Source organism: Cnephaeus nilssonii, assembly GCF_951640355.1.
Source record: "Cnephaeus nilssonii genome assembly, chromosome: 9".
Lineage (NCBI taxonomy): Eukaryota > Metazoa > Chordata > Mammalia > Chiroptera > Vespertilionidae > Cnephaeus > Cnephaeus nilssonii.
The window spans coordinates 86072704-86098576 of record NC_137080.1 but is presented as its reverse complement, the minus strand read 5'-3'; the positions used below and the strand labels follow the sequence as shown (position 1 = coordinate 86098576).

Sequence of the window (25873 nt, the reverse complement as noted above, 5' to 3'; positions counted from 1 at the left end):
TCAAAATTTTTAATTAAACTTCCATAATTCTTCCAACTGGATTTAAATGTAAGTAATATCCCACTAGAGATGAAAAGGAAAGCAATGAAATGTGGACAAACCACCCTTTTCCGTGTCCCCCACCCTACAGAGTAAAGCGCACGCACCTCCCTCTGTGTTGTAGCAATAGGCTGTGTAGTGTCCTGAGCCAAACCCTTTCCCGTGATGCATGACCACTGCGGAGAGATCATAGGCAAAGGTCTCTTTGTCAAGAGAGGAGAGCATGTCCCTGCAGCAGTAAGGTTCCATGGTTAATACCTGGTCAAAGACGACATGGACCCCAATCTTCTCGCGATGATTACGGCCAGACCACCTAGAACATAGATATAAACTTCTTATCAGTAAAAGGTGGCATAAGTGATCATAGATAGAGGAAGGTAGAACTGGGAACTGAGAAAACTGAACCTTCAGCTTTGGTTTTCACATTAATAGAACGGTAGTAATTAATGTCCACACATACTTCTGGTGACTGTTCCACGAGGCACTCTGAAACTACAGTTCCCTAATTAGCAATTCAGGCAATAATCTTTTGTAGTTTACTGCCTGCCCTTTCCACAGATTCTCTCATACTTTATTCTGAAGATGACTCTATATAAGCCAAAGCGAGGCTAGAAAACCTTCAAGCACAGACACCTGGTGCGGGCTAGCCAATTAAAAAGGGCCATGAGAGCAGCAACGCAGTCCTGCTGGGCCCCAACATCTTGTCTCACTGGCATGACTCATTTAATCTCCACGGAAAGCACAAGGTCCCCAAGGAACCTCCGTCCCCTCCCAACAGCAAAGACATTTGCCCTCACCATTTGTCTTTGAAGCAGCTGTTCCTACAGTTCACAGCCACGTGGGATGCCCGAGAGCAAGCTCACCTGAATCTTTTAAGGTGCAGCCGGAGGACCTGAGGTAGTCTGTAGATCATTAACTGCTTTCTAGCTTCACTCAGAACAAGGGGTTTTGGATTGGATTTTCGTCGTTTGCCTAAATCGTTTGGGAAGGTATAAGACAGACTGTGAGGAATTTCATTCTCTCCTGGCTGTGGCAGACAATTTCTTGCCACTCAATATGCATTCTTCTTATTTCTTAGTATTTGAACCTCAGTTTTATTTGGGGCAGCTCTATGGCCCTCTGTAGGATTCTGTAGGACATTTAAATTTCTCAGCCCCACATGTCTGCATGCTGTGCCCATGGGAGTTCTAGCCCAGATAAAAGGAATGACTGTGTGGCACTCTTGGGATGGCAGCTTAAAGAAGGCTGACTGAGTTGTAAGGTGCATCCTTTGTCCTTCCCACTGTTTACAACTGTTGTAATTGCCCTTGGACTATGAGGTAATTTTGAGGATGAAGCTCTGAACTAAGGTAGTAAAGCTGAAAGATGGAAGGAGCGTGGGTCCCCAATAACCATGCAAGCCCCTGAAGGTCCTTTGGACTTTATTATATAACAAGAAAAAAAATTACTTATTGTTTTAAGTTATTGTTATTTGAGCTGACTTACCAGCAACTAAACCTAATCCTGATTACTTCTACTTTCAAATGTTTGCCATCAGCAATTTCCAAAATTGGTATGGGTTTAGGATGGTACACTCCTGATGTCATGGGTTTATTAATGGAATATAATACAAGATGACTGCAATAATATGCACAGAGGCACATGTTAGGGTTCTATGCCTTTACTAGTAAATATGTGCTTATAACTTAAATTATGATGTACCATAATATAAACTTAAAGGCTTTTTGTTTTCATCACAAAGGCCTAATTCTCTTTCCTGTTCACAGCTAGTTGTATGCTGTTGGGCAAGTTATTCAAATTCTGAATCTCAGTTTGCTCTCCTGTAAAACGGGGAATGCTGCATGTATTTCAGGCTTAGAAAAAAGGTAAAAGGATACAGTATTACTAAAAGACAAAGTATTTAAACAGATTTTCCCCCTCCAGCATGATTATGCTTAAGGTGTATGCAAATTATTTAGAAAATAACCTTTTCTGGTTTTAATTTCTATGCTGTATTTAGTTTCTGAAACATGTTTCTTGGATAAAAGCACACTGCTGGACATGCTGGACAAATTCACCCAGTCCAAAGCAGAATCAGTGTTCAGATTTCAATTTTGTTTCTAAAGCCACTGAATTTTAGGATATGCATTTTTTAGTTAATTTTAGGATATGCATTTTTTAGCAAATAAACAATGGGAATAAAGTTCTCTTAATGTCCTTTGGAAGCCTTCTCTATAACCATTTACCGATGACTGCTCTGCTATTAATTAATCGGTGAATGGATGGGAATGTAAAATAAGTGGTCCACGTGTGCTGCTTGCTGATTGTCTCTGAGCTGTTGATATCATGGTCTCAGTGTCTGAAGAACTTGGGATCTGATTCCAAGTCCTCTCTAGACCACTCGTGAAAGGAAGCAAATCACAAGCAGATGACGTATCATGGAGCTTTCTGTGACAGTATATCATGGAGCTTTCTGTTGCTTCTCTAATAGGCTGCTGCAGAATGAGTGTGCCATCGCACTTAGTAGGGTTGGCGGTCATGATATGTGGGGGCATGAACAGAAAGAGAATTCAGAGCAGGGCCTGGCCTTATTTTACATTCCCATTCACCAGCAGATTTTAAAAATTATTGCAGCTCTGCCTGGGAACGCTGGCAGTGACTGCCACTGCCAGCAGAGGGAGTGTGTGAGCTAAGATGAAGACCATATAGAATCTGGCTTTGTTTCCCTAAAATGAAATTCACAAAGAAAAAGAAATTACTGATTCAATTGAGATTGATCAGTTCTGTCTCCATTTGATTAAGCTGGCCACACAGAGAGGTAGAAAGCTGATAGTTTTGAAAATTCACAAGCAAAAGATCAATTCATTTCATCCCTTTACCATAGCTTTCCTTCCCTGCTATTATTTGAACTTGCCTAGAGAAATCCTGGTAAACTGGAACATCTGGAAACCAGAAAAACAACCCTTCCTTGCAAAAATAAATAAAAGTATTTCTTGCCTTAGCTATCATGTCCGAAATGATGAAATTAAAGCTGTTAACATCCTTTTGCTGTTCCTTACAAGTAAAAGGCTTATGAATCACTATTAAAAAACAAAACGGATACTGCTCTAATAAGATAATTTAAGTCACTGCCTTTATATATAATGGGGAACAGGTCAGGTGAGTCTACAGTTAACCAAGTACAGCATTTCAATTTTTATTTTAAAATAGCAAAATAACATCAAGTATTACTTTTGATTTTTGTCCTAATTCTTCATAGAGAACAGGTTTCCCACAATTTACTATTTTAAAATATGCAAATAATATATTAAGGTTTTTGTTCACAAAACTTGTATTATATGGCTGCAAGTTGATTTCTACATCTCTGCACAATCCATTAATTTTAGTTTCCAAATCCTTATATGCCAAAAAACCCAAACTTGAGCTTCTAAACATCTGCTCTGCATTTCCTCTGTACATGCTGAGTTAACAGAGTATTGAGCTTTAGTGTGTTAAGACAGAAGGGGCCCTGCATAAGATGCCCACGTAACCACATGGAAAAGGTTCCACTTTTTTTGTTGTTGTTGTTAATCCTCACCCGAGGATATTTTTCCATTGATTTTTAGGGAGAGTCAAAGAAAGAGGGAAAGACAGAGAGAAACATCGATGTGAGAGAAACCCATCAATTGGTTGCCTTGTGCACAAGCCCTGAACAGGGCCCGGGCTGGAGAGGAGCCTGCAATCAAGGTACATGCCCTTGACTGGAATCAAACCTGGGACCCTTTGGTCCGCAGGCCAATGCTCTATCCACCAAGCCAAACCGGCGAGGTGAGTTCCACTTTTAAATTAAAGCCACAAGCCCTGACTGGGTGGCTCCGCTGGTTGGAGCATGGTCCCATACATCAAAATAGTTGCAGGTTTGATCCTTGGTCGGGAGCGTACAGGAGGCAATCAATGTTTCTCACATTGATGGTTCTCTCTCTCTCTCTCTTCCTCTCTCCCTCCCTCCTTCCCTCCCTCCCTCCCCTCTATCTATCTATCTATCTATCTATCTATCAATAAATAAAACATATCCTCGGGCGAGGATTAAAAAAAACATTGAACATTTTAAATTAATGCCATGATAAATACTTCCTTTATGATGGCCTCCAAAATGCCAACCTTTCAAGCATGTAAAGAAACAAGTGTAGAATGTACTTCCAGAGAGCAATGCACCTTACGATTTGCTTTCTTGATCTTACTGTGCAGACCTGCAGCATCACTCCTAACACTTTAAATCTACAAATTCAATACAAAGGTACACTTTTCTGATGCCACAGCCCTCCAACAGGCTATGCCACCTGAACTTAAATAAGACCTGTCAGATTGAGTAATCATGGATTTCATGAGGACCTCTGCAGTACTATGAAATATTCACATTCTTAGAGTCCCCATTTCAGGATCCATATGTTCAAATGCCTCCCAAAATAACAGCTAATGTCAATCAGCAGAAGTCAAAGGAGGTACCACTCCTAGATTTGTTTAAAATTATTTTTATTGATTTTTAGAGAGAGAAGGGAGGGGGGGGCGAGAGAGAGAGAAACATCGATATGAGAGTGATACATCAATCAGCTGCCTTCTGCACACACCCTACCGGGGATCAAGCCTGCAACCCAGGCATGTGCCCTGACTGGAAATCGAACTGGCAACCTTTTGGTGCACAGGATGATGCCCAACCAATTGAGCCATATCAGCCAGAACGGTTTTGTTTTTTAATATATAATGTCCATATGCCTATTTTCAGTAAAATGGGAAGAAAAAAAATCTTTAAAACATGCTTTAGAACCACTCAATATTATCAGTGTTACTTTTGACTAAAAGGGGCAAAAAAAGCACCTTAAACTGATATTGCAGTCGCACACCCCCACTCTCCCCTCCAACCCCGGCACTCACTGTTACACTGGTCACAAGCGTAGACTCTCCCTTCCAGGGCCTCTGTCTCTGTGAACTTGGCCAGCATCTCAGTGAGCAGGCACTCTGTCTGATTCAAAGGGACAAAGCCCTTTTCTATGCAGTGATAGCGTTCAGGGAATTCCAGGGACAGATCCCAAAAGGGCTCAATGGTGTTGGATTTGTAACTGCATGATATACATGTGACCTAGAATGAAAAAAATGACTTACAGGTTATATAACTCCATTCTTCCCACATACGTTTTTGCTTGCTTTATACAAGACACATAACTTGATCAAAACTAAGTACAGTAGGCCCTCGGGTTATGTCGGAGACCCGTTCCTACAGCGCGATGTAATGCAATTTTCGCTGTAAGTCAGAACCCACCTACATAAGCACCTACGTCACTCACGTGGAGCATACACAGCAGCAATGAAGTGAAACAGTAAAAAAAAAACTTAAAAGATAACAATTCCTGGCCTTTACTTGTGGTAAATAAATAATAATAAACATAAAGCACATATGTACATACATCGAAATGACGGAACTTTTTTTTTTTAAAATAAATAAATAGGAGATGGCAATGTAACCACGAAACGACGTACGTCGAGTCCTACATAACCCAAGGATGCCTGTATACAGTCTTTAAAAATATTTTATTTGTAATATTAAATAATAAATATAACTTTAAGAGAGTTAGAGCATGTTACTTCTGTATATATTTCTAACTATGTGATGCTAGCTGGAACTGGAAAGCCATCCGGCACAGAGGTTATTACCTACACCTTTCTTCTCACCCAAAGCAGGCTCTGCCAGACTCAATGCTGTGGTACAAACTGCAAGTTATCGGGGAATCAGTCTGAGATGGAGAATTTGCGGATTCCTGTCTGCTTTTCTTATCCTCACACTCCTTCCTCTTCCAGACTTCGCTCCTTCCATGCAATCCTAACTTGCCTCTCTCTTTGCCCCTGGTTCTTGTAGCACCCCTACACTGATCCCTGTGACCACAGAGCCTCAAAGTACTTTGTGATTAGACCTCCTCAGATGCATCTTTATAACCTCCCCAGATGTACCTTTGTCCTGATTCTTTGACCCTCAAGGGATAAAGTAAATGCCCGTAAGAACTCCCCTTTCAAATGTTAAAAGATTAAATAAACTTTCTCTTCCCAGCGTACACATCATTCTTTTAAAACCCTAAATGCCAAGACACATACCTCAGTAGCATAGTATAGAGGTTTTACTTGAATCTCTTCAGTTGCCCACCTTTTTAACTTTAAAAATTCTCTTTCTGCATATTCTCACAATAAAAATTCTCTTTGTGCATATCCTCACAAAGCCTTATCTATGAGTCACTGCCTCTGTCTGTACCTGGCTAAAGACCCAGTAATTGAAAGGTAATGAGGAACAGGAGGGAGGCTGGTCTAGGCCTCTGGCATCCTCCTAGCTACTCCCCTTCCATGTGTGTAAAGAATGTCAAGTTAGTAAGAATACATACTCTTTCAAAATATCATAGAACCAGGGTTACAGGCAAACTGTTCAGTTTCCTAAAACTGATTAAAGATGTCATGCCAACCATGGGTACTTAATTATAAAGAGAATATTACGTTATCCATATCATCATTAAAGGGTAAAGACATTCATTGAAAATGAAGCGATATAGCAAGTTACACTGAAAATCTGCCCAGAAAGAGACAGGAGGGAAGTTCACCAACAAGGCCATCACAGTGTATAGTACAATGAAAGGTAAGATGGCCACCCTCCATTAGGAATAATTATAGCCATTGTTGGTTACCCCATTAACCCAACAACCTGCAGGAGGCACTAATGGGAAGCCCAAGTGCTAACATACAAGCTCCCCTCCAATGTGATGGGTAGAGTTGGGGTTAGGATGGACACACACCTACCTGACTGAGTAGCTGCCCGTGGAATATGGTGTTCACCACCTTTAAGACCTGTTTGGTGAGCTTCCTCTGGGAGAAGGGGATGAGGATCCGGCGCGTTGTGCCCTCCGACTCGAGTTCCTGCTGCACTTTGTGCAACAGCTCACAGAGAAACTCCTGAGCGTCCTGCTGGTCGTAGCCTCGGAAGGCAGGGATCAGACTCCATACGGAGTGAAGCATGGCGAAGGGTGACACCAGGGCCCACTTCCCGGACCACATGACTCGGAAAAGAGTGTGCAGTTCATGGCAGAGGGAGATGTGCTTTGAGCCGGGCTCCTTGTTCTGGATGAGTTCTAGGCTCTTGGTGATGGAGGCACTGCCATTCCAGAAGAGATCATCCTGCTCGCAAGACTCAGCCCTGTGGCTCCTGGGCGACAGCTCAGTGGCTGAGCTGCTGGCCAGTCTGCCCAAGAGTGGGTCCTTCCTGTTGGTGGCTCTGTTAAAGAGTTGTTCCGTTTTGGAAGGGTCGAGGTTCAGGAAACACTCTCGGAACTTTTGGAGGTGGCTGAGCACCTGCAGGATGGAGTTCATGTAGCACGTGTTGCCCAGGTTGCGCAGGCCAGTGACGCCCGGAGCCACCGCTGGTGTCCGGCGTGGGAGGCGGCCCCCGGTGGGTGTGCGCCTCCGGGCGGCTGGGCGCTGGGCAGAGGCGCGGGGTGCGTGCAGCAGCAGGCGTGCGCTCTTGCGAGGAGGGGCGCTGGCCAGCTCCTCCAGCAGCCGCCGCTTGACCTCCAGCCTCCGCTGCCTCGCTGCCTCCTTCTTGCGCTCCAGGGCCTCCTCCCGCCGCTGCTCCTCCAATCTTGCCTGGCCGCGGGAGCTCTTCTCAAACCAGAGCCGCAGCGTCTTAGCCAGCAGGCGCTGGCGCCGGTACCAGAGAGCCGTGAGCATCTGCGGCTGTCCCTGAGGAGTGCGTGGCGGCGGGGACATGTCCTCGCCCGAGGCCATGGACCGCAGAGTCCGACCTCGCCTCCCCAGCAGGTCCTGCTTCTGGCCCCTGACCGCCAGGAGAGCGCTTCTCAGCAGCTTCAGGTCCCCCTCTGGGTTATCATTGAGCACGTAGTCCTTGCACAGGTAACAGAACACATAGAGATCCCGGACCTCCATGGCTAGTGGGTGTCCAGTCTCTTCAAAGTGTTTAAGGGCATGGTCCTCAATGTAGCGACCGCAGGCCACGTGCGAGCACTTGAGACAAGCCCACACGGACTCAGTGGTGGTGCACTCCCTACAGCACCACTTCTGAGGGTTCAGGATGGAGTGGTCCTGGGCCAGCCGCAACCGCCCTACATGTTTGCATCTATCCATGTCTTACAGAAGGCTCCACTCTTTCAACCTGGCACAACAGGGCCCCCCAAAAGAGAGAGAGAAACAAAAGCTTTCAGCAAAATATTTTCCTAGAAAAAGGCTTGCAACTGACATTTTCAACTCAATGCTTATTAGTTTTCGATTCAAAATTGGTTCCTTTGGAAGTAAGTTTTTAAAAAAGTAAAGCAAATTTAGTATGGAATGAGAATTACAGAAAGACAGTTAAGTCCCCTGAAAACGAAGAATTATAAAATATGGGGGGAAGGGCCTAGCACCCATTTGAAACTTTAAATTTTCTAAGCCTGTTTTAATTCTTGGGTATCAACTAATTTTTATGTGAGGCTGATTTTGTGTTCCTTAGGAAAGTCATTACCTTACTTCACATTGCACCCAACTGGTCAACAAGGGAAAGAAACTTGTATTCTAAACCATTTCTAAAATGATGTCCTGGAGGGATACTAATCATGATTCTGGTTGTATGAAGAAAGGGACAGCTCTGGCCGTTTGGTCTCAGTGGGTGGATAGAGCACCGGCCCGCGGACCAAAGGGTCCCCGGTTGGATTCCCAACTTTGGTTGCAGGCTCCTCCCCGGCTGGGGCCCTGGTCGGGGCATGCAGGAGGCAACCAATCAATGTAAGTTCCTAAACCACCTATGAGCATCAGAATTCCCTAGGGTACTTATATGTACAGATTTCTGGTCATGACTCCAAATCTGATGAATCAAGAGTCTGGGGAGGGGTCTAAAATCTGCAATTTAAACAGGGTCTACAGATTATTCATTTGTACATTAAAACCTTAAAACAGCTGCACTAAATCTAGTAAATTATATAGGAATGAAGAACTCCTCATAGAAGTCAAAGAAAGAATTGTTTTTCTCAAAATCTTCCAGTTAGACCAGCACTGCCCAAAAGAACTTATTGCCAGGTGGAAATGTTCTTTATCTGCACTGTCCAATACTGTACTAATCAGCCACTGAGCACTTGAAATGTGGCTAGTGAGACTGAGGGATTGAACTTTTAACTTTATTTACTTTTAATTAATTTAAATTTAAAAAGCCACATGTAGCTAATAAGTGCAATATTAGATAGCACAGACTTAAATATACCAGGACATACTATCTTTAGCTCATTCAGCTTCCCTTTCTGTTTTCTTTCCTGTGAAAGATTCATTACGCACTGAATCATAGCTGAATAGCTTCTTGTAACTCAAAACTTGCAAGTCCCCATTTTAGCCAATAGAACGGTTGACGTGTCTTTAGGAATTTAATTGCCACTGAGATCACATGAAACACAGCACAACTTCAAATCCTATAGAGAATACTTCTGTGAATGGGAATACAGCAACACAACACCAAGAACACGGAGGCCTTATGAAATCAACTCCTGTGTTAGAAAAAATATGCTGGAATAACTAAAAGCCAAAGTAGAAAAACACTAAAAAGACCATTCCATACTCTCTCCATGGAGAGCCATCAAATGAAAAGGGCACTCTGGAAGCTCTTTCTTCTGATTTCATTTTCTGATCTATAAATCTGCTGATCACGCACATCCTTTCCTGCACAGCCCTTTTCCCATTACAAATCTGTCGTGGGGACTTACTAACCTGCCATATGGCAGAGTAAATCCGTTCAGGAGAACACAAGGGTACTTTGCACCTCACCACACTGATTTCAGCGGGGCAGACTAGCTTCTCTAGAGGAAAACATCTGATCATGAAATGGAAATCACCCAAAAGTGACACACAAAAAAGAAGCCACCTTAATCAACACACAAAATAAAGAATAAACAGAACACAATATCTCAGGTATACTCAGTCCAAGAAAGACAATATGTTCCACTTTATTTAAGAACAAGGCCTAACACCCACAGGCATAAAGGAATTCTATTTCACATTTTTCTGATATGTACACCTTTTCTAGTGTGATAGGCACCCAAAACCCAAAGGAGATAAACTTGCAGTGTAACTGGGAAAGAACATGATGTGCTTTTAACTGTTCTCAGTCATTAGATAGATCAGAAACTTTAAATAAATGTCTTGCACACCTTGGATCTGTCTGCATATAGAGAAAGTAAACCTGATAAAATATGAATTTTTGCTCCCTTAATTACCACAGTTTTATTTTAAAAATTGGAATCAACTGGAGCTAAAAACTATGATCATTGCCAAAACTGGTTTGGCTCAGTGGATGGAGCGTCTGCCTGCGGACTGAGGGGTCCCAGGTTCGATTCCGGTCAAGGGCATGTACATTGGTTGTGGACACATCCCCGGTAGGGGGTGTGCAGGAGGCAGCTGGTCGATGTTTCTCTCTCATCGATGTTTCTAGCTCTCTATCCCTCTCCCTTCCTCTCTGTAAAAAATCAATAAAAAAATATATTTTAAAAAAAACTATGATCATTTAAAAGTATCAGCCCTAACCGGTTTGGCTCAGTGGATAGAGCATCGGCCTGAGGACTGAAAGGTCCCAGGTTTGATTCCGGTCAAGGGCATGTACCTTGGTTGTGGGCACATCCCCAGTGGGGGGTGTGCAGGAGAGAGCTGATTGATGTTTCTCTCTCATCGATGTTTCTCTCTATCCCTCTCCCTTCCTCTCTGTAAAAAATCAATAAAATGTATTTTAAAAAATAAAAGTATCATACTATGGTTATCTCTAAGATAATAAATTAAAAGAAGATAATGGAATCTTTTCAATTCTTCCTTTCTATTCTGATGAGAAACTTCTAGATTTACCACATTATTAATAAAATTCTGTATGAGATGACTGAACACTATAATCATTCAAAAATCTATAGCTTGAAAATATGATACATCTTTTAATTGAACTATTCCAATTATTCTCAAATAGGAAATTTCTTAGCTCATCCTAAATGCATTTCTGCATCACCAGAAATAAAATTTTTGGAGGGAAAAATAAAACCAAAGTAGGAAAAAAAATAAAGAGAATCTATCTACTTTAAGGAGATGTCCATATCTTCTCTCTCATTGTATTAATTTCTTTTCAGTTCTTAACTAAAGACAGTGGAATAATCCTGCCTGGTCTTGGTGAGACCAAGTGGCATAAATTCCAGCTTCAGAGAGAGCAGACACTATGGTAACATGCTGACAGCCTTCATTTACATAAAAGAATACTAATTATGTGGTATCACCAACATCTGCGATTCTGCTCACTGCCATATGCGACAGCGCAGGATATTTTAACCCTTCAACTTACTAAATGTACCCTAAATTACGCATACCACAAAACCTGCAAAGACTACTCGAGGAGACACAGTGAATATATTTTTACAAATAACAAGTGCTAAAAAATGAATTTTATTTTGGACAACATTTTATTTCCAAGAGATATGAGAAAATATAACGTAACATTAATAAACAATTAAGAAAAAGATTTTTTAAATGACATAGAAATCATATTAAGATGCAATTAATAACCCTAAAGGGAAGAATGCTACATTTTAGAATACTCTGTAGGGCTTTAAAAGGCTGTCTTATAAGAACAATGAAACTAGCCTTTTGAATTTTTATATTATGGCTAAAATTAAAAAAACACAAACTTATAAAAAATAAAAAGTAGGGGCAGTGTGGGTTTGGGGATGGTGAACGGGGTGCAGTGTCCTCCCAGGCTGCTGCCCTTCCCTTCCCTCATTACCATTCTCCCTGGGTGTGGGTGTGGGTGTGTGGATAAGAGATAATCTATAGGTCAGAGGGCAGCTCACAGACCCCTGGAGAGGCTGAGTTTTCTGACCTGAGAACTGGAATGGCCACTTGAACATCGGCTCTTGGCCACAGGTGATGGTATGCTGATGTGCTGGGTGTGCCAGAGCCTGGAGAGCCGTGCTGTCACTCCTTTGGCGTCAATAATCAAGTGCTGATGTTCAAGAATGAGTTTGTCTAAGCAACAAATTTAAGGTTATGCCCGTGTGATAATGTCTCTCACTTGCATTAGGGCACTTTCTTCAATGAGAAAAGAGTAGAGCTCATCTAGGGAGCAGGGCTGCACACAACACCCTGGGTTCCTGGGGAAGGGGGGTATGCCTGCTGCAGAGCCGGGAAATGACAAACAGAACAACCAGCAATGCTTTTGCTCTGTGCCCAATACCAACTTCTCTAACAAATGCTTTGCTCTGTATGGAAACCAACTTCGCTAACCATGTAAGAGCCAGAGCTGGGCCTCTCTATACCTTCGGTCTCTGTTCTTTTGTTTGCCTCCTTCCCCTCCAGGTATGGGTACACTCAAGCCTCTCCTGTCAGGAGACACAGACAGACCCCCCCTGCCTCTCCAGGGGTCCTCAAACTTTTTAAACAGGGGGCCAGTTCACTGTCCCTCAGACCGTTGGAGGGCCGGACTATAGTTTAAAAAAAACTATGAACAAATTCCTATGCACACTGCACATATCTTATTTTGAAGTAAAAAAACAAAACTGCAAAAACACCCGCATGTGGCCCGCGGACCGTAGTTTGAGGACGCATGCAGACTATCCTTGACGCTCTAGCTCTCCGTCTGCCTACTTATTTCTGGCAAGTAGAATGTGCAGCTTCATGTTCCTCACAACTCACTCCTTAACACCTTCAATTCATGGAAACTGTTTTCTCAAAAGGTCATTAGCAATTTCCTTACAGCTAAGTTCATGATTAGCCTTTTCTCAGTCCCCGTCCACATCTATTTGGCACTAGACACTGAACACATTCACCCCTGCATTTCAGGCTACTGTTCTCTTCTGGTTTTCTTCCTATGTCTGTAATCACACCTTCTGTTTCCATACGTGCCTCTCTTCCTTGAAACTTAGGCTTTCCTTAAGGTACTGTCCTCGGCTCTCTTCTCAGTGATTTCATCTATTCCTAGAATGTCAAGTATCGTTTTTATTAGATAATGTACTTCAAATCTCACAAATACTTTTCTTTAAAACCACTTTATTGTGATATTGTTTACATACCATAAAATTTACTCATTTAAAGCAAAATAATTTTTAGTACATTCTCCGAGTCATATAAATACCTCTGAATAAAAAAAAATATTTCCATTCATTGCAAAGACTCAGTCTCAGTTGAATCTTTTGATTCTGATATCTGCATTATGGTGTACTGCTATTAATGATATTTGCAAGATGAAGCTATTGAACATGTTTTGTGCTTTTTTGTTTGTTTGGTAGCAGTGATGTTCATGCACTGAGCTATATACACTGTCTCATCCATGTCTCCTGGTGATCAAGATATGAAAGATGACTGATAAGGAGCTAAGAAGATACCATCTTCAGAACAAAGCTAAGCTAGCTGGCCTTCAAGGAATCAGACTTTTTTTTAGAGAGAGAGGAAGTGAGAGAGAGAGAGAGAGAGAAAAACATCAATTGGTTGCCTCCTGTATGTGCTGCAACAGGGGACCAAACCCACAACCTGATTATGTGCCCTGACTGAGAATCGAACCTACGACCCTTTAGTGCATGGGACGACGCTCAACCAACAGAGCCACACTGGCCAGGGCAAGGGATCAGACTTTTTAATTCACTAACCTAATATTCTTGCCAGAGAAGTCTATGCCTGAAACTTAACCCCTTCTCGAGGATAGTAGACTAGTGCAAGGTGGCCAAAGAAGAGTGCTCATATTAAATTTAGAGAAATTCTGAATAAACTGGAAGAACTCTCTGGCTCTCCCTGTCTCCCTGCCTCCCCTTAAAAATGTTACCTGTGGCTCAGTCTATGCAGAGAAGTGGCAGCCAACAGTGAAGGACAACGGGTTGGCTGTATAAAGATTAAATAGTCTGCTTCAGAGCTTATTAGGTTATGCTGCTTCCAGGCCAAAGGAGCCTACTGGCTGCAACCTGTTGTTTTAGCAGGACCTCCCTGACAAGCCAGTGTTAAAGAAAGGTCCAAACTAAAGGCTCCCTCTTCTACTCCATTGCCACTTGGAAAAATTCTATCACTACTACTGAACATCGTTTGTCCTTGTAGTATGCCTCCAAAACATTTTGTTTTCTATAGCAGCGAGACAGTCATAAAAAATGTAGACATGTATGTATACATACATCAAAGTATGTATGCATATGTATGTGTATATGTAAAAAATTCTTGAATTGCACCCTTTAAATATGTAATCTATATGTAAATTACACCCAAACACAGCTGTTAAAAATTATATACACACTAGAGGCCTGGTGCACGAATTCATGCATGGGTGGGGGGGTCCCTCAGCCTGGCTGGCGATCAAGGCCCATCAGGGGCCGCTGGCCAGGGGGAGGGACCATGGGAGGTTGGCTGGCTGGGGGAAGGGGGTGGGGGGAAGGGGCCACAGGAGGTTGGCTGTGGGAGCACACTGACCACCAGGGGGCAGCTCCTGCATTGAGCATCTGCCCCCTGGTGGTCAGTGCGCGTCATAGCTATTGGTCAACTGGCTGTTCCTGTTTGTTCAGTCATAACAGTGGCTTAGGCTGCACAAAATTCGTGCACGAGGGGGCGGGGTCCCTCAGCCCGGCCTGCACCCTCTCCAATCCGGGACCCTTCAGGGGATGTCCGACTGCCAGTTTAGGCCCCATCCCTGTCTAACCGGCAGTCGAACATCCCTCTCACAATCCAGGACTGCTGGCTCCTAACCACTTGCCTGCCTACCGGCTAGATTGCTGCCTAACCGCTCCCCTGCCGTCCTGATGGCCCCCAAATGTCCTCCCCTGCCGGCCTGATGGCCCCCAAATGCCCTCCCCTGCCAGCCTCATGGCCCCCAACTGCCCTCCCCGGCCGGCCGCCAACTGCCCTCCCCTGCTGGCCTCATGGCCCCCAACTGCCCTCCCCTGCTGGCCTCATGGCCCCCAACTGCCCTCCCTGGATGGCCTCATGGCCCCCAACTGCCCTCCCCGGCCGGCCTCATGGCCCCCAACTGCCCTCCCTGGATGGCCTCAAGGCCCCCAACTGCCCTCCCCTGCTGGCCTGATCACCCCTAACCGCCTCTGCCTTGGCCCCTACCACCGTGGCTTTGTCCAGAAGGAAGTTGGATGGTAGGAAGATGTCTGGTCTCCTGTTCTAATTAGCATATTACCCTTTTATTAGTATAGATAGATATGCACACAGACATACACATGTGAATAATCTACCCTTAATGAAATAATAAATCTAGGCAGCAGTTCCTTAGACTACAAAGTAAAAGCTGACAGGAAATTTTATAATGGATGGATAAGGCTGACAACACCTGATTCCACTGATCAATTTTTTGAAACAATTTTACTTTATTATTATTTTAAAAAATATTTTTTATTGATTTCAGAAAGGAAGGAAGAAGGAGAGAGAGCTAGAAACATCAATGATGAGAGAGAATCATTGACTGGCTGCCTCCTGCGTGCCCCCTACTGGGGATGGAGCTTGCAACCCAGGCATGTGCCCTTGATTGGGATCGGGCCTAAACCGGCAGTTGGACATCCCCCAAGGGGACCCATATTGGAGAGGGGTCCCATATTGGAGAGGGTGCAGGCCGGTCTGAGGCCCCCCCCCCACGAATTTTGTGCACCAGGCCTCTAGTTTGCTTATAAAGTTCCAAACAATTTTTTAAGATGAAAAAACAAACAATATACTCTCTGATAGCAAAAGAAACCAACCATTCACAAATCAGACAAGTTATAAGACATCTTTCATCTCTATCATTCACCATCACTTCTAGCTTTACTTTGAAATGCACTTTCCCCACTCCCCATAGACACCCAAAAATTCAAAGCAATGCAGTTTTTCTCAACAGTGTTAGTCGCAGAGATTGCTAAAGTAGTCTTTTTGGTCTGAGCCTCAAGTATATCCTTTGGACTCAGATGGCAACTTCTTTGCAGCCTCCCAAAATTTCTTTCAATAACTTCACCAGATTTTTGCCCACAAAAATCTTCTGAGTATCTTTGTCTTTTGGGGACACAAAGCCACTTTAGTCAATCTGTTGAAAGGTTCTTGTTTAGTATAATGATTTCTCTCTCTGAAACTTTGTCCTGTATTGGGAAAGAAAAATCTCTAATTTTTTCACCATTCTGCTTCTTCCTCACTAACTCTAATCATCCAGGTGATAAAGAGCTCATCCTATACTTTTTGTATTTAATTTTAAAAAATCCTCACTCAAGGTTATGTTTATTAATTTTTAGAGAAAGAGGAATGGGGTGAGGGAATGAGGAAGGGAGGGAGGAGGAAGGGAAGAGAGAGGGAGAAAAAAGGGAGAGAAAGAGAGAGAGAGAGAGAGAGAGAGAGAGAGAGAGAGAGAGAAAAACATCAACCAGCTGCCTCCGTAAGTGACCCGACTGGGATTCATACCTGCAGTTTAGGTATGTGCCCAGATTGGAAATCGAACCCACAATCTTTTAGTGTACGGGACGATGTTCCAACCAACTGTGCCACCCAGCCAGGGCTCATCCTATACTTTTCTAAGTCTAACTGATCACAACAAATGATAGCACAAAAATTATACTTTAAACAATCCAAATATTTTTGTTTCTCTCACCCCAGTCAGATGAAGGTTACTCTCAGTCCACATGATGTTTAGTGAAGAAAATTTGGCCAAATATGTCCAATATAATACTCATAAACATCGACCAACAGGCTGCTTTCCAGTTGAGACTCTGGAACATGTTTCCCATAGAAATATTATGAGTAGCACCTGGCCCAGTTGAAAAGCCTTTTGAGCCCATGTATCTATAGTGCAGTACTAGAACACTAGTGCTACTACTATGGAAGCCAACTACCAACTGTATTATTCTGAGAAGATTAATTCAAAGTTTCAACTTGAAATGCCAAGAATTGTTTTCCCAGCTGCAGTGAAATTGGGAATCTCCCTCCTCCCACTTTCCCCATATGGCAGCAGAGGGCTTTCCACACATGGCCATTTGTATGGAAGACACATATATATGTTAGGAACTGCCTGCAGTGAGGAAAAAGGAACAATTCTGTGAACAGAAAATAAATCTGACTAGAATTCACTAATGGATCGTCAGGATTAGATGCAGTGTTGGTTATTTCAGTGGCTAAGGAATGGGAACTCATCTTCCTGATGGCCTGTTTCTTAAAATGATAGCAGTATATTTAGTCCTGTGTCCTCCCCAATAATACACCAAAGTGCATCTGAGAGGATGGATTTCCATCGTATTTTGCATGAATGGAGACACAACTTTTGAGCATTTTATTTCAAGAGCAAAGAAGACAAATGTCCAAAAAAAAAAAAAAAAAAAAAGGGACCAAATACAAAGGGGTATTTGTTACATACATACAAAAGGAGAAAACTGGAAGCTACAAAGAGACACTGAGGCACTTCAATAGAGAACAGGTTAAGTAAATTATAAATTGGCCATGCAACGGAAACTACCAGTAGTTTTCTGTTTTGTTTTTTAGAGAGGCAGGGCTATGTGTTAAACAATTCAAAATACAGTATGTGAAAAAAGCAAAGGGGCTGAATGGGGTATAAACTATGCCATATGACTAACAATACTACACATACACAATCTCTCTCTCTCTCTTTCTCATGCAACTAAGAGGATAAACAAGAAACTGGTAACACCACATGTCCTGTGGTAGCAAACAGGGTGGAGATGGACAAAAAGGAGATTCAACCTTTGTACCTTTGGGAGCAGAGGGAAGAAATCATGTTATCTATTTTTTATTTTTTAAATATATTTTTATTAATTTCAGAGAGGAAGGAAGAGGGAGAGAGAGATAGAAACATCAAGGATGAGAGAGAATCATTAATTGGCTGCCTCCTGCACGCTCCCCACTGGGGATCGAGCCCACAACCTGGGCATGTGCCCTTGACCGGAATCGAATCTGGGACCCTTTAGTCCGCAGGTCGACGCTCTATCCACTGAGCCAAACTGGCTAGGGCTGTTACCTATTTTTAAAAAATCACAACACTAAGGAGACTGTTTCAACAATCTGAAAATTCAGGCATCAGCAAGATGACTGCAGATAAACACAGCATATATGGTTTTTTTATGTTTTCAGTAGAAAATAAGATTTAGAGATAGGCAATCGGATGATATTTACCGTTTATGGAGAACCTAAGGAATTATATTCTACAAGCACTAATCAATGGAAAAGGAACCCCCCTAACACCTTTTTCATAAGCTTATGACCAACAAAGTGCAGACCTCTTTGGCTTATTGCAGAGGGGCAATATAGCAGAGCCTCAGTCAGTCAAGTGTCAATCATCTGAAATTTCTTATCAGCCCAAGTACCAAGATAGTAGTTTCTATTCTATTTCCCCAAGGGCCACTACTGAAAACTGTCCACAGAAGTGAATTCTGTGGGCCGACTCTTTCTTTTCCCAACTCTCAAGGGATCTTAGCTTCCTTCATGGAACAATTCCTAACATTATTCCAATTTCAGCAAAATCTCTCTCAACACCCAACCAATCTCTCTGATGGAGGATGAGTGTGACAGTGTATGTCTCGGAGGATGGGGAAGGCAATCAGCTGAATGTGAAGGACCCCTCCTTGATATCATTCCAAGTATAAAAGATACATTATATGCCTCAGTTTCTCAGTCTATAAAATTGGGGAGCAATAATACCTACTTCAAAGAGTTGCTCTGAGGGAGGCTCAAATGAGATGGCTGTGTAACTGCACTCTGAAATGACCAACTTTACCAAAGTATTGGCTAACCTGGCCACCTTGTCATCCATCCCTGAAAACAGTTATTTTTCTTCCAAAGGGCCTAATGTCAGGCTGGCTAATTGAGCAGCTTACAGTGACTATATGGTCTTGATTTTATCTATATAGTTTCACTTAATAAAACATTCATGATAAAATAATAGTAAACAAGAAATTAGAGGATTCTTTTATATTAAAAATGAGAAAAATCATTATCTTTCCAAAGCAAATTAAAGGGTTTTTCTAGTATTTTTTTCTATAAACACAGTGCAAGGATAGTAAAAGTCCAATTAAGATGTTAAAAGCAAACCATAAAATCAGTTGAATTAAGGAAGCAGAGTCAGTCTCAGCTCACCCTCCAGTGGGGGGATGCCCATTGAATACTTACAGGTCCAACAGAATGTGCTGCATGGCAAAAACATAAAAGAGGCCTTCTTTCAATAAGGCATAGAAAGCATTGCAAAGACGTGAACTGTGCATGAACCCTCATCTCTCCTATAAGAATAAAGCAGAAGTACTTCTGGGAACTCAACTATAGTGAGCAGGCACAAGAGAAAAGGGCCAGTGCACATCCAGGCAATGAACTTCATGTAGTTCAAATCCCATAAATCCCAGACACCTCTGCTATTTTAATGATATCAACCCTCCTGGCCTGCCAGTCAGTCCCACCATTTGGATTAAGGCACTGAATTCCCCATTAAAGGCAAATACAGAATTGTTTTTTTGGTTAATCCTCACCCGAGGATATTTTTTTCTTTTGATTTTTAGAGAGAGTGGAAGGGAGGAGGGTGGAGAGAGAAAAACATCAACGTGAGAGAGACACATAGATTGGTTGCCTCCCGCATGTGCCCCGACCAGGGCCGGGGATTGAACCTATAACCCAGATATGTGCCCTTTACCAGGAATAAAATCTGAGACCCTCCAGTGTGTGAGCTGATGCTCTAACAACTGAGAAACACTGGCCAGGGCTAATATAGAATCTTATATGGTAAACACACAAAGCCCATCAACCAAACCACTAGTAACTCAGTGCAGATGAATTTACCCCAGCAGGAAGTGGAAAGCAGAGCTCTGAAGGACAGGATACTGCACAGGTACATGCGGTGAGGAAGAAACTAGAGGCAGAGAAAAGTATGAATAACTGCCTGAGACACCATAGAAGCAAGACTTGAGTGTCAAGGGGTAATGGACACAAAAAAGAGAGGTCCATTAAAAAAATATGAGCACACATATAAAAAAGCCTCAGTGACTTCCTAATTTTTTCCAGCATCCCTCCCACGTTGCCTGTAGTAACTGTGCTGAATGTTGCACATACTCATCAAATTATAATATCAGTGAGGCATAATGAAACAAGTTATACATGTAATTCACTAAGTAATACATATGAATAACTAGAACAGTAATTATTCTAAAGTTAAACCTTTCATTTATAAACATGTACTGTCTGACCCTAACATCTCAGTAAATTTCAGTTTATTATTTGTAAGTTAATGTCACTAACAGCTTATGGCCAAGGGCAAATAAATTCCCCATCAAACCACCTAACTGAGCTACAGCCAATTCAACAAAATATATACACTATTACTGTAACTACCACTCACACAAAATAAGAACTAAACCACTTTGAAGAAACTATCAATTAAAAACATCATATCAATATTGGCAGAAGCAAAATAATATACATTACATATTCAAAGAGACTAACCAACAGACCTCTAAGGGACCATTGAATTCATTACTAATTCTAAGAGGCCAGCTTATGAGTCTGACAGTAAAGAAAACATCTTACAGAATTTTTCCAGATACAATCTGGACCTTAATTTGCTTTGGAAAGGGGGTAGAACCATCAAGGCGTTGTTGTCATTGAGCAGGTTCAAGAAATAAGGAATCATCACCTCATGTTCGTATATGCCAATGATATAAAATGTCTCTAAAATAGGAGATAAGGCTTATCTTCTGAGATTGCAGTTTGAAAGAAAAAAATATAGTGGACGCAATGATCCATCTGTTAAAAATAACAAAAATCTGTAGTCTGAGTGACTGCAGAATTCTAGGACCCCTAAACTCAATCAATGTAGCCAAGGTGTAACCTCAGAGAGCCAGGAGAACATGACCACTGAGGACTGTCAGCGTATGCCTGACTACCGACTGAAAGCCAGCAGTAAGGGGGGGCATCCTCAGAGCAATAATTAGGTAGTCCCCTTCCTACACCGCTGAAGGGAGCAGGTCCCCCAATTCATAAATATAACCACTTGAGCCTGGTGATATCATATAGGGGTCTGATGCTACCATTAGTCACTAAAACCAGTCAGCAGCCTCCCTTTGCACTGATCCGTTACTCAGAAAACCAAAATTCATTTTCCATGTTGCTTGCCTTCAGGGAGAGAATGCAATAACCACCAAAAGACTCAAGTATGAATACGCTTAAAGGTTATATTTTTCACTGGAAATGAAGCTTCATTCTGAATATTTTGACGATATAAATCAGTTCCTAAAAAATTGGTCACCATATTTTGTTCTCACAAAATTGACATTCTGAACCTTTAGAGATAAGGCGTAGTACCCTGGTTATGACTTCAAGCTAATGCCACCTGAGAGGGCTTGAAGTAAAAAGCGAACTAGCTGGCAATTTCAGGGGTAGCACTCTACTTAGGATCTCTCCAAGTAGAATACAGATGGACAAAATTTGGCTGAGGCTAGATTTTTCAGTATTTTTATAATGAACTTGCATTCTAGATAATTAAGTCAACCATTATTTATTGAACACTTACTACATCCAGGCGCTGTTCTAAAACATATTATCACTTATCTTTCATGACAACTTGATGAGGTAGTACTTTTTAACCCCATTTAAGACAGAAAAAGAAGCTCAGAGATGTAAAGAAACTTATCCAAGGTCACATTGCTGGTAAATGGCTGAGCTGTAAGATCTTGTTTTCATCTTCTTGATTATTAGACTAAGGTTGAACATCTCTTCATACATCTATTGGTCATCTTTGTTTTCTCTATACCTACCGCTCAAATGAGAATTTACCAGAATCAATATGAACTAAAGTGCTTTAAAGATGCTCTCAATAGAAATATATCTAATATTGGCAGAAATAAAATAATAGGCCATTACATATTCCAAGAGATCAACGAACCTTTGCCTATTTTGTACTGGGTTGTCTTTTCCTTATTAAATGATTAGAGTTCTTTATATATTCTGATTCAATGACTTTGCTGGTTAGATGTGTTATAAATATCCTCTCTCAGTCTATGGCTTGTCTTTGGTTTAAGGTATATTTTGTCATGGATAAGATGTAGTTAATATAATCATATGATGTAATTTATTTATTTTATATTTTATGAAATCCTTTCTTACCTCAAGGTAATAAAGATAGTCTTTTATAGTTTCTTCTAAAAGTTTAAAAGTTTTACAATTAGGTTATTAATATATCTGGATTTTCCCCCCTATTCTGTTTAGTTGGTCTATTTAAATAGCCTGGATTATACTGTTCTGATTACTATAGAGACAAGTTCTACAAATCTGGCCAACCTACACTTCAAATTAGTCTTGGCCATTTTTGCCTCTTTATTGTATGAAATTGAGGATGAACTTGTAAAATTGTAAAAATAAATCCTTTTGAAATTTTGATTGGTATTGCATTGAATTAAAAACTTTTGAAGAAAACTATCAACTACTTTGATGTCCTAAAATACTAGAATAAATATAATTAAATATGTATTTTATCCTTTTGTGACTAAAGATCCTATGGTACTTGCAGCTACCTTTTCTGCCCCCTTTTTTTGGGGGCGGAGGGTGGAGGGGTGGGGGGGGGGATTGCCTTTTACTTGAATTCTAGTTCATGAAAAATTTAGACTTATGTTTCGGGAAGTAAATTTTTGTTGTTTGTTATCTATCTACCTAATAAAAGAGTAACATGCTAATTGAAGGTACCTTTGCAATGCCCACCAGCCAATAAGGAGCAAGTATGCAAATTAACCAAACAAAGATGGCAGGTTAATTTGCATACACAGGTGCCAAGCAGCTGGGGGCGGGGTGGTATGCTTGCCAGGCAATCTGCACCACCCCAGCCACTCAGGGCCTCTGGGCAGGCGGAAAGGTGGCTCCGGCCAGAGCGAAGGCGCTGCCAGTAGCCAGAAGGAAGGCCCATTCTTGCACGAATCTTCGTGCATTGGGCCTCTAGTTGAATATAAAATGCTTCCTCATTGATTCTCATAGTTGAAATAAATGATGAATAATTTAAGAGCACTGGCTGGTGTTCTCAATGGTTAGAGCATCAGCCTACACTGAGAGTTGCGGGTTCGATTCCTGGTCAAGGGCACATACTTGGGTTGCAGGTTCAATCCCCGGCCCTGGTCCGGGCACGTGCACGAGGCAACCAATGTGTGAATCTCTCACATCAATGTCTCTCTCTCTCTCTCTCTCTCTCCCCTCCCTACCTTCCACTCTCTCTAAAAAACATAAATATCAATGGAAAAAATATCCTTGGGTGAGGATTAACAACAACAATAACAACAAATGGTAATAATAATTTAAGAATTATAACAGGTGATAAAATGTTTAAGCACTGACATGCAACACTGTTTCAGAGGTTCTCCCATACTCTAACAATATAAGATTTTGGAAAGTGACTTGTTTGAAATTCAAAAACAATTGCAAAAATTCCACATGCGGAACCTACTGAGACTTCTCTCTTACTAGTTCTCATTGGTATGAGAGATATTTTCCTCATACCTGCCATTCATCATGGGTGAGAATCTGGGCTCAAATAAGACAGAAGTGAACAAGATTATCATACTATGGGTATGGGGGAAATGTAAGAAACAATAGCAAGACTTCTGTATCCCAAAAGGAGCCAAGTGACAAAGAGTAGGCTGACAGTTCGTTTGGAAAAAACCATCTATGCTAATAAAAGGGTAATATGCTAATTAGACTGGATAGACCAGACGTCATTCTGGACATCCTTCCTGACAAAGCTGGGGGCATGGCCAGCCTGCAAACCGCTCCCGGCCCCTCACCAAGGCCAGCCCGCAAACCACCCACGGCCCCCTCACCCAGGCCAGCCCCACCCCCAATGGGGACTCCCCACCCTGATCAGGGGTGTGGTCAGCCTACAAACTGCCTGCGGCCCCTCGCCCAGGCCGGCCCCGCCCTCCAGTGGGGACCCCCACCTTGATGGGGGTGTGGCCAGACTGCAAACCCCCTGCAGCCCCTCACCCAGGCTGGCTCCGCCCCCCAGTGGGGACCCCACCCCCAAGAGGAGGCCCCCTTCAGGGCAAGCCAGCTGGCCCCCACCTGTGCACCAGGCCTCTATCCTATATAATCATCATATATAATAAAAGAATAATATGCAAATTGACCCTAACGGCAGAATGACCAGAATGACCACTGGACCAGTCACTATGAGGCGCACTGGCCACCTCTTGGTCCCTTTCCCCAGCTGTCAAGCACTGATCACCCGGTGGCGAACGGGGTGGGTGGCAGTGGGGGGTAGGGCCGGCTGCAGGCAGCTGGGGAAGATGGCCCTGATCACAGGCCAGACCTAGAGACCGTACCCGCACACGAATTTCATGTGCTGAGCCTGTAGTCTACAATAATCCTATCTAATAATAGAGTAACATGTAAATTACCATCACTCCGCTACGCCCACGATTGGGCAGCGGGAGGCTGGGGGGCGGGACTCGGGGTGGCCTATCCGGCCATTGAGAGGCACGGATCCGCTGCCACTGAGGGGGGCTACCCTGCTGTTGAGAGGCGCAGGGGCCTGCCGCGGACACCCAGCTGCGCCTCTCAACGGCAGGGTAGCCAGGTGTCCGCGGCAGCCCCCCTCAGCCGCCATTGAGAGGCGCAGGGGGTGGGACTCCCGCCCCCTGCGCCTCTCAACGGCAGGATAGCCCCCCTCAGCGGCCGCGGACCATCAAAAGTGGGGGAGCTGGGTGCCTGTCTGCTCCGGCACCAGGCCTTTCAGAAGCCTCCGCCGAGCCGGAGGCTTCTGAAAGGCCTGGTGCACCAGCGGACAGGCACCCAGCTCCACCGCGAAAAGCAAAAGCGTGTAAGGGACCCTACACGTGCATGATTCAATCATGCACTGGGCCTCTAGTAAAAGCATAATATGCTAATTAGACCAGACGTCCTTCCTGACGAAGCCCGGGGCTGCAGTCACCACGGCTGCGAGGGAGGAATCTAGGCAGCCGCCGCGGCTGTGAAGGCCTACTCTTGTACAAATTTCGTGCATCGGGCCTCTAGTTTATTAATAACCTACCCTAGGCAATTAGTGTCTGATTTCAAAACTAACTTAGCAGTCTCCTAAAAAGCTGTTGTAGCCCTGGCTGTTGTAGCTCAGTTAGTTGGAGTGTCATCTCATGCACTGAAGGGTCGTGGATTCAATTCCCGGTCATGGCACTACCCAGGTTGTGGTTTAATCCCCAGTAGAGGCAACTGATGTTTTTCTCACATCGATGTTTCTCTCTCTCTCTCTCTCTCTCTCTCTCTCTCTCTCTCTCTCTCTCTCTCTCTCTCTCTCCTCTCTCTCTCTCTCTCTCTCCCTCCCTAAAATCAATAAAAAACATATCCTCGGATGAGGATTAAATAAATAAATAAGTAAGTAACTGTTGTAGAATTCTGCCCTTTTGATAAAACACTGCCAATAATGCTAAAATGATCACAGAATTAGAAAAATGTGTTGATTATGTTAGCAGGTGCTTAGGCATATCGACAAACAGGGCTTTAAACTCAAATGCTCACATATTTCAATAGCTAAAGACATTAAAACGGCCCTAGCTGGTTTGGCTCAGTGGATAGAGTGTTGGCCTGTGGACTGAAGGGTCACGGGTTTGATTCGGGTCAAGGGCACATGCCTGGGTTGCGGGCTCGATCCCAGTAGGGGGCATGCAAGAGGCAGCCGATCAATGATTCTTTCTCATCATTGTTTCTATCTCTCTTTCTCTCTCCCTTCCTCTCTGAAATCAATAAAAATATATTTTTTAAAATATATTAAAACATGCATGCCCATCACTAGGAAGAAATCAAAGTGGGCAACTAACAGAATTTGTTCCATCATAAGTTTTCATGAGCTCCTCTGTAGTATGGCACATTCTTAGGTTTTCCATGT

At 42.9% G+C, this 25873-nt stretch overlaps 1 protein-coding gene across 4 annotated transcripts in view; it reads right to left on the bottom strand.

The window, feature by feature from the left end:
* USP49 (ubiquitin specific peptidase 49) overlaps nucleotides 1-25873 on the bottom strand; it is a 103935-nt gene that overhangs the window by 4173 nt on the left and 73889 nt on the right. For 3 of the 4 annotated variants that reach the window (XM_079780584.1, XM_079780583.1, XM_079780585.1), the window contains exons 4-7: nucleotides 6832-8197; nucleotides 4930-5134; nucleotides 903-1011; nucleotides 147-352 (exon numbers count right to left, since the gene is read on the bottom strand). In XM_079780584.1, coding sequence (XP_079636710.1) covers nucleotides 147-352; nucleotides 903-1011; nucleotides 4930-5134; nucleotides 6832-8169 — 1858 coding nt within the window. In that variant the 5' untranslated portion in view covers nucleotides 8170-8197. The remainder of the gene's footprint in view (nucleotides 1-146; nucleotides 353-902; nucleotides 1012-4929; nucleotides 5135-6831; nucleotides 8198-25873) is intronic. The other variant, XM_079780586.1, reaches the window with a different exon arrangement.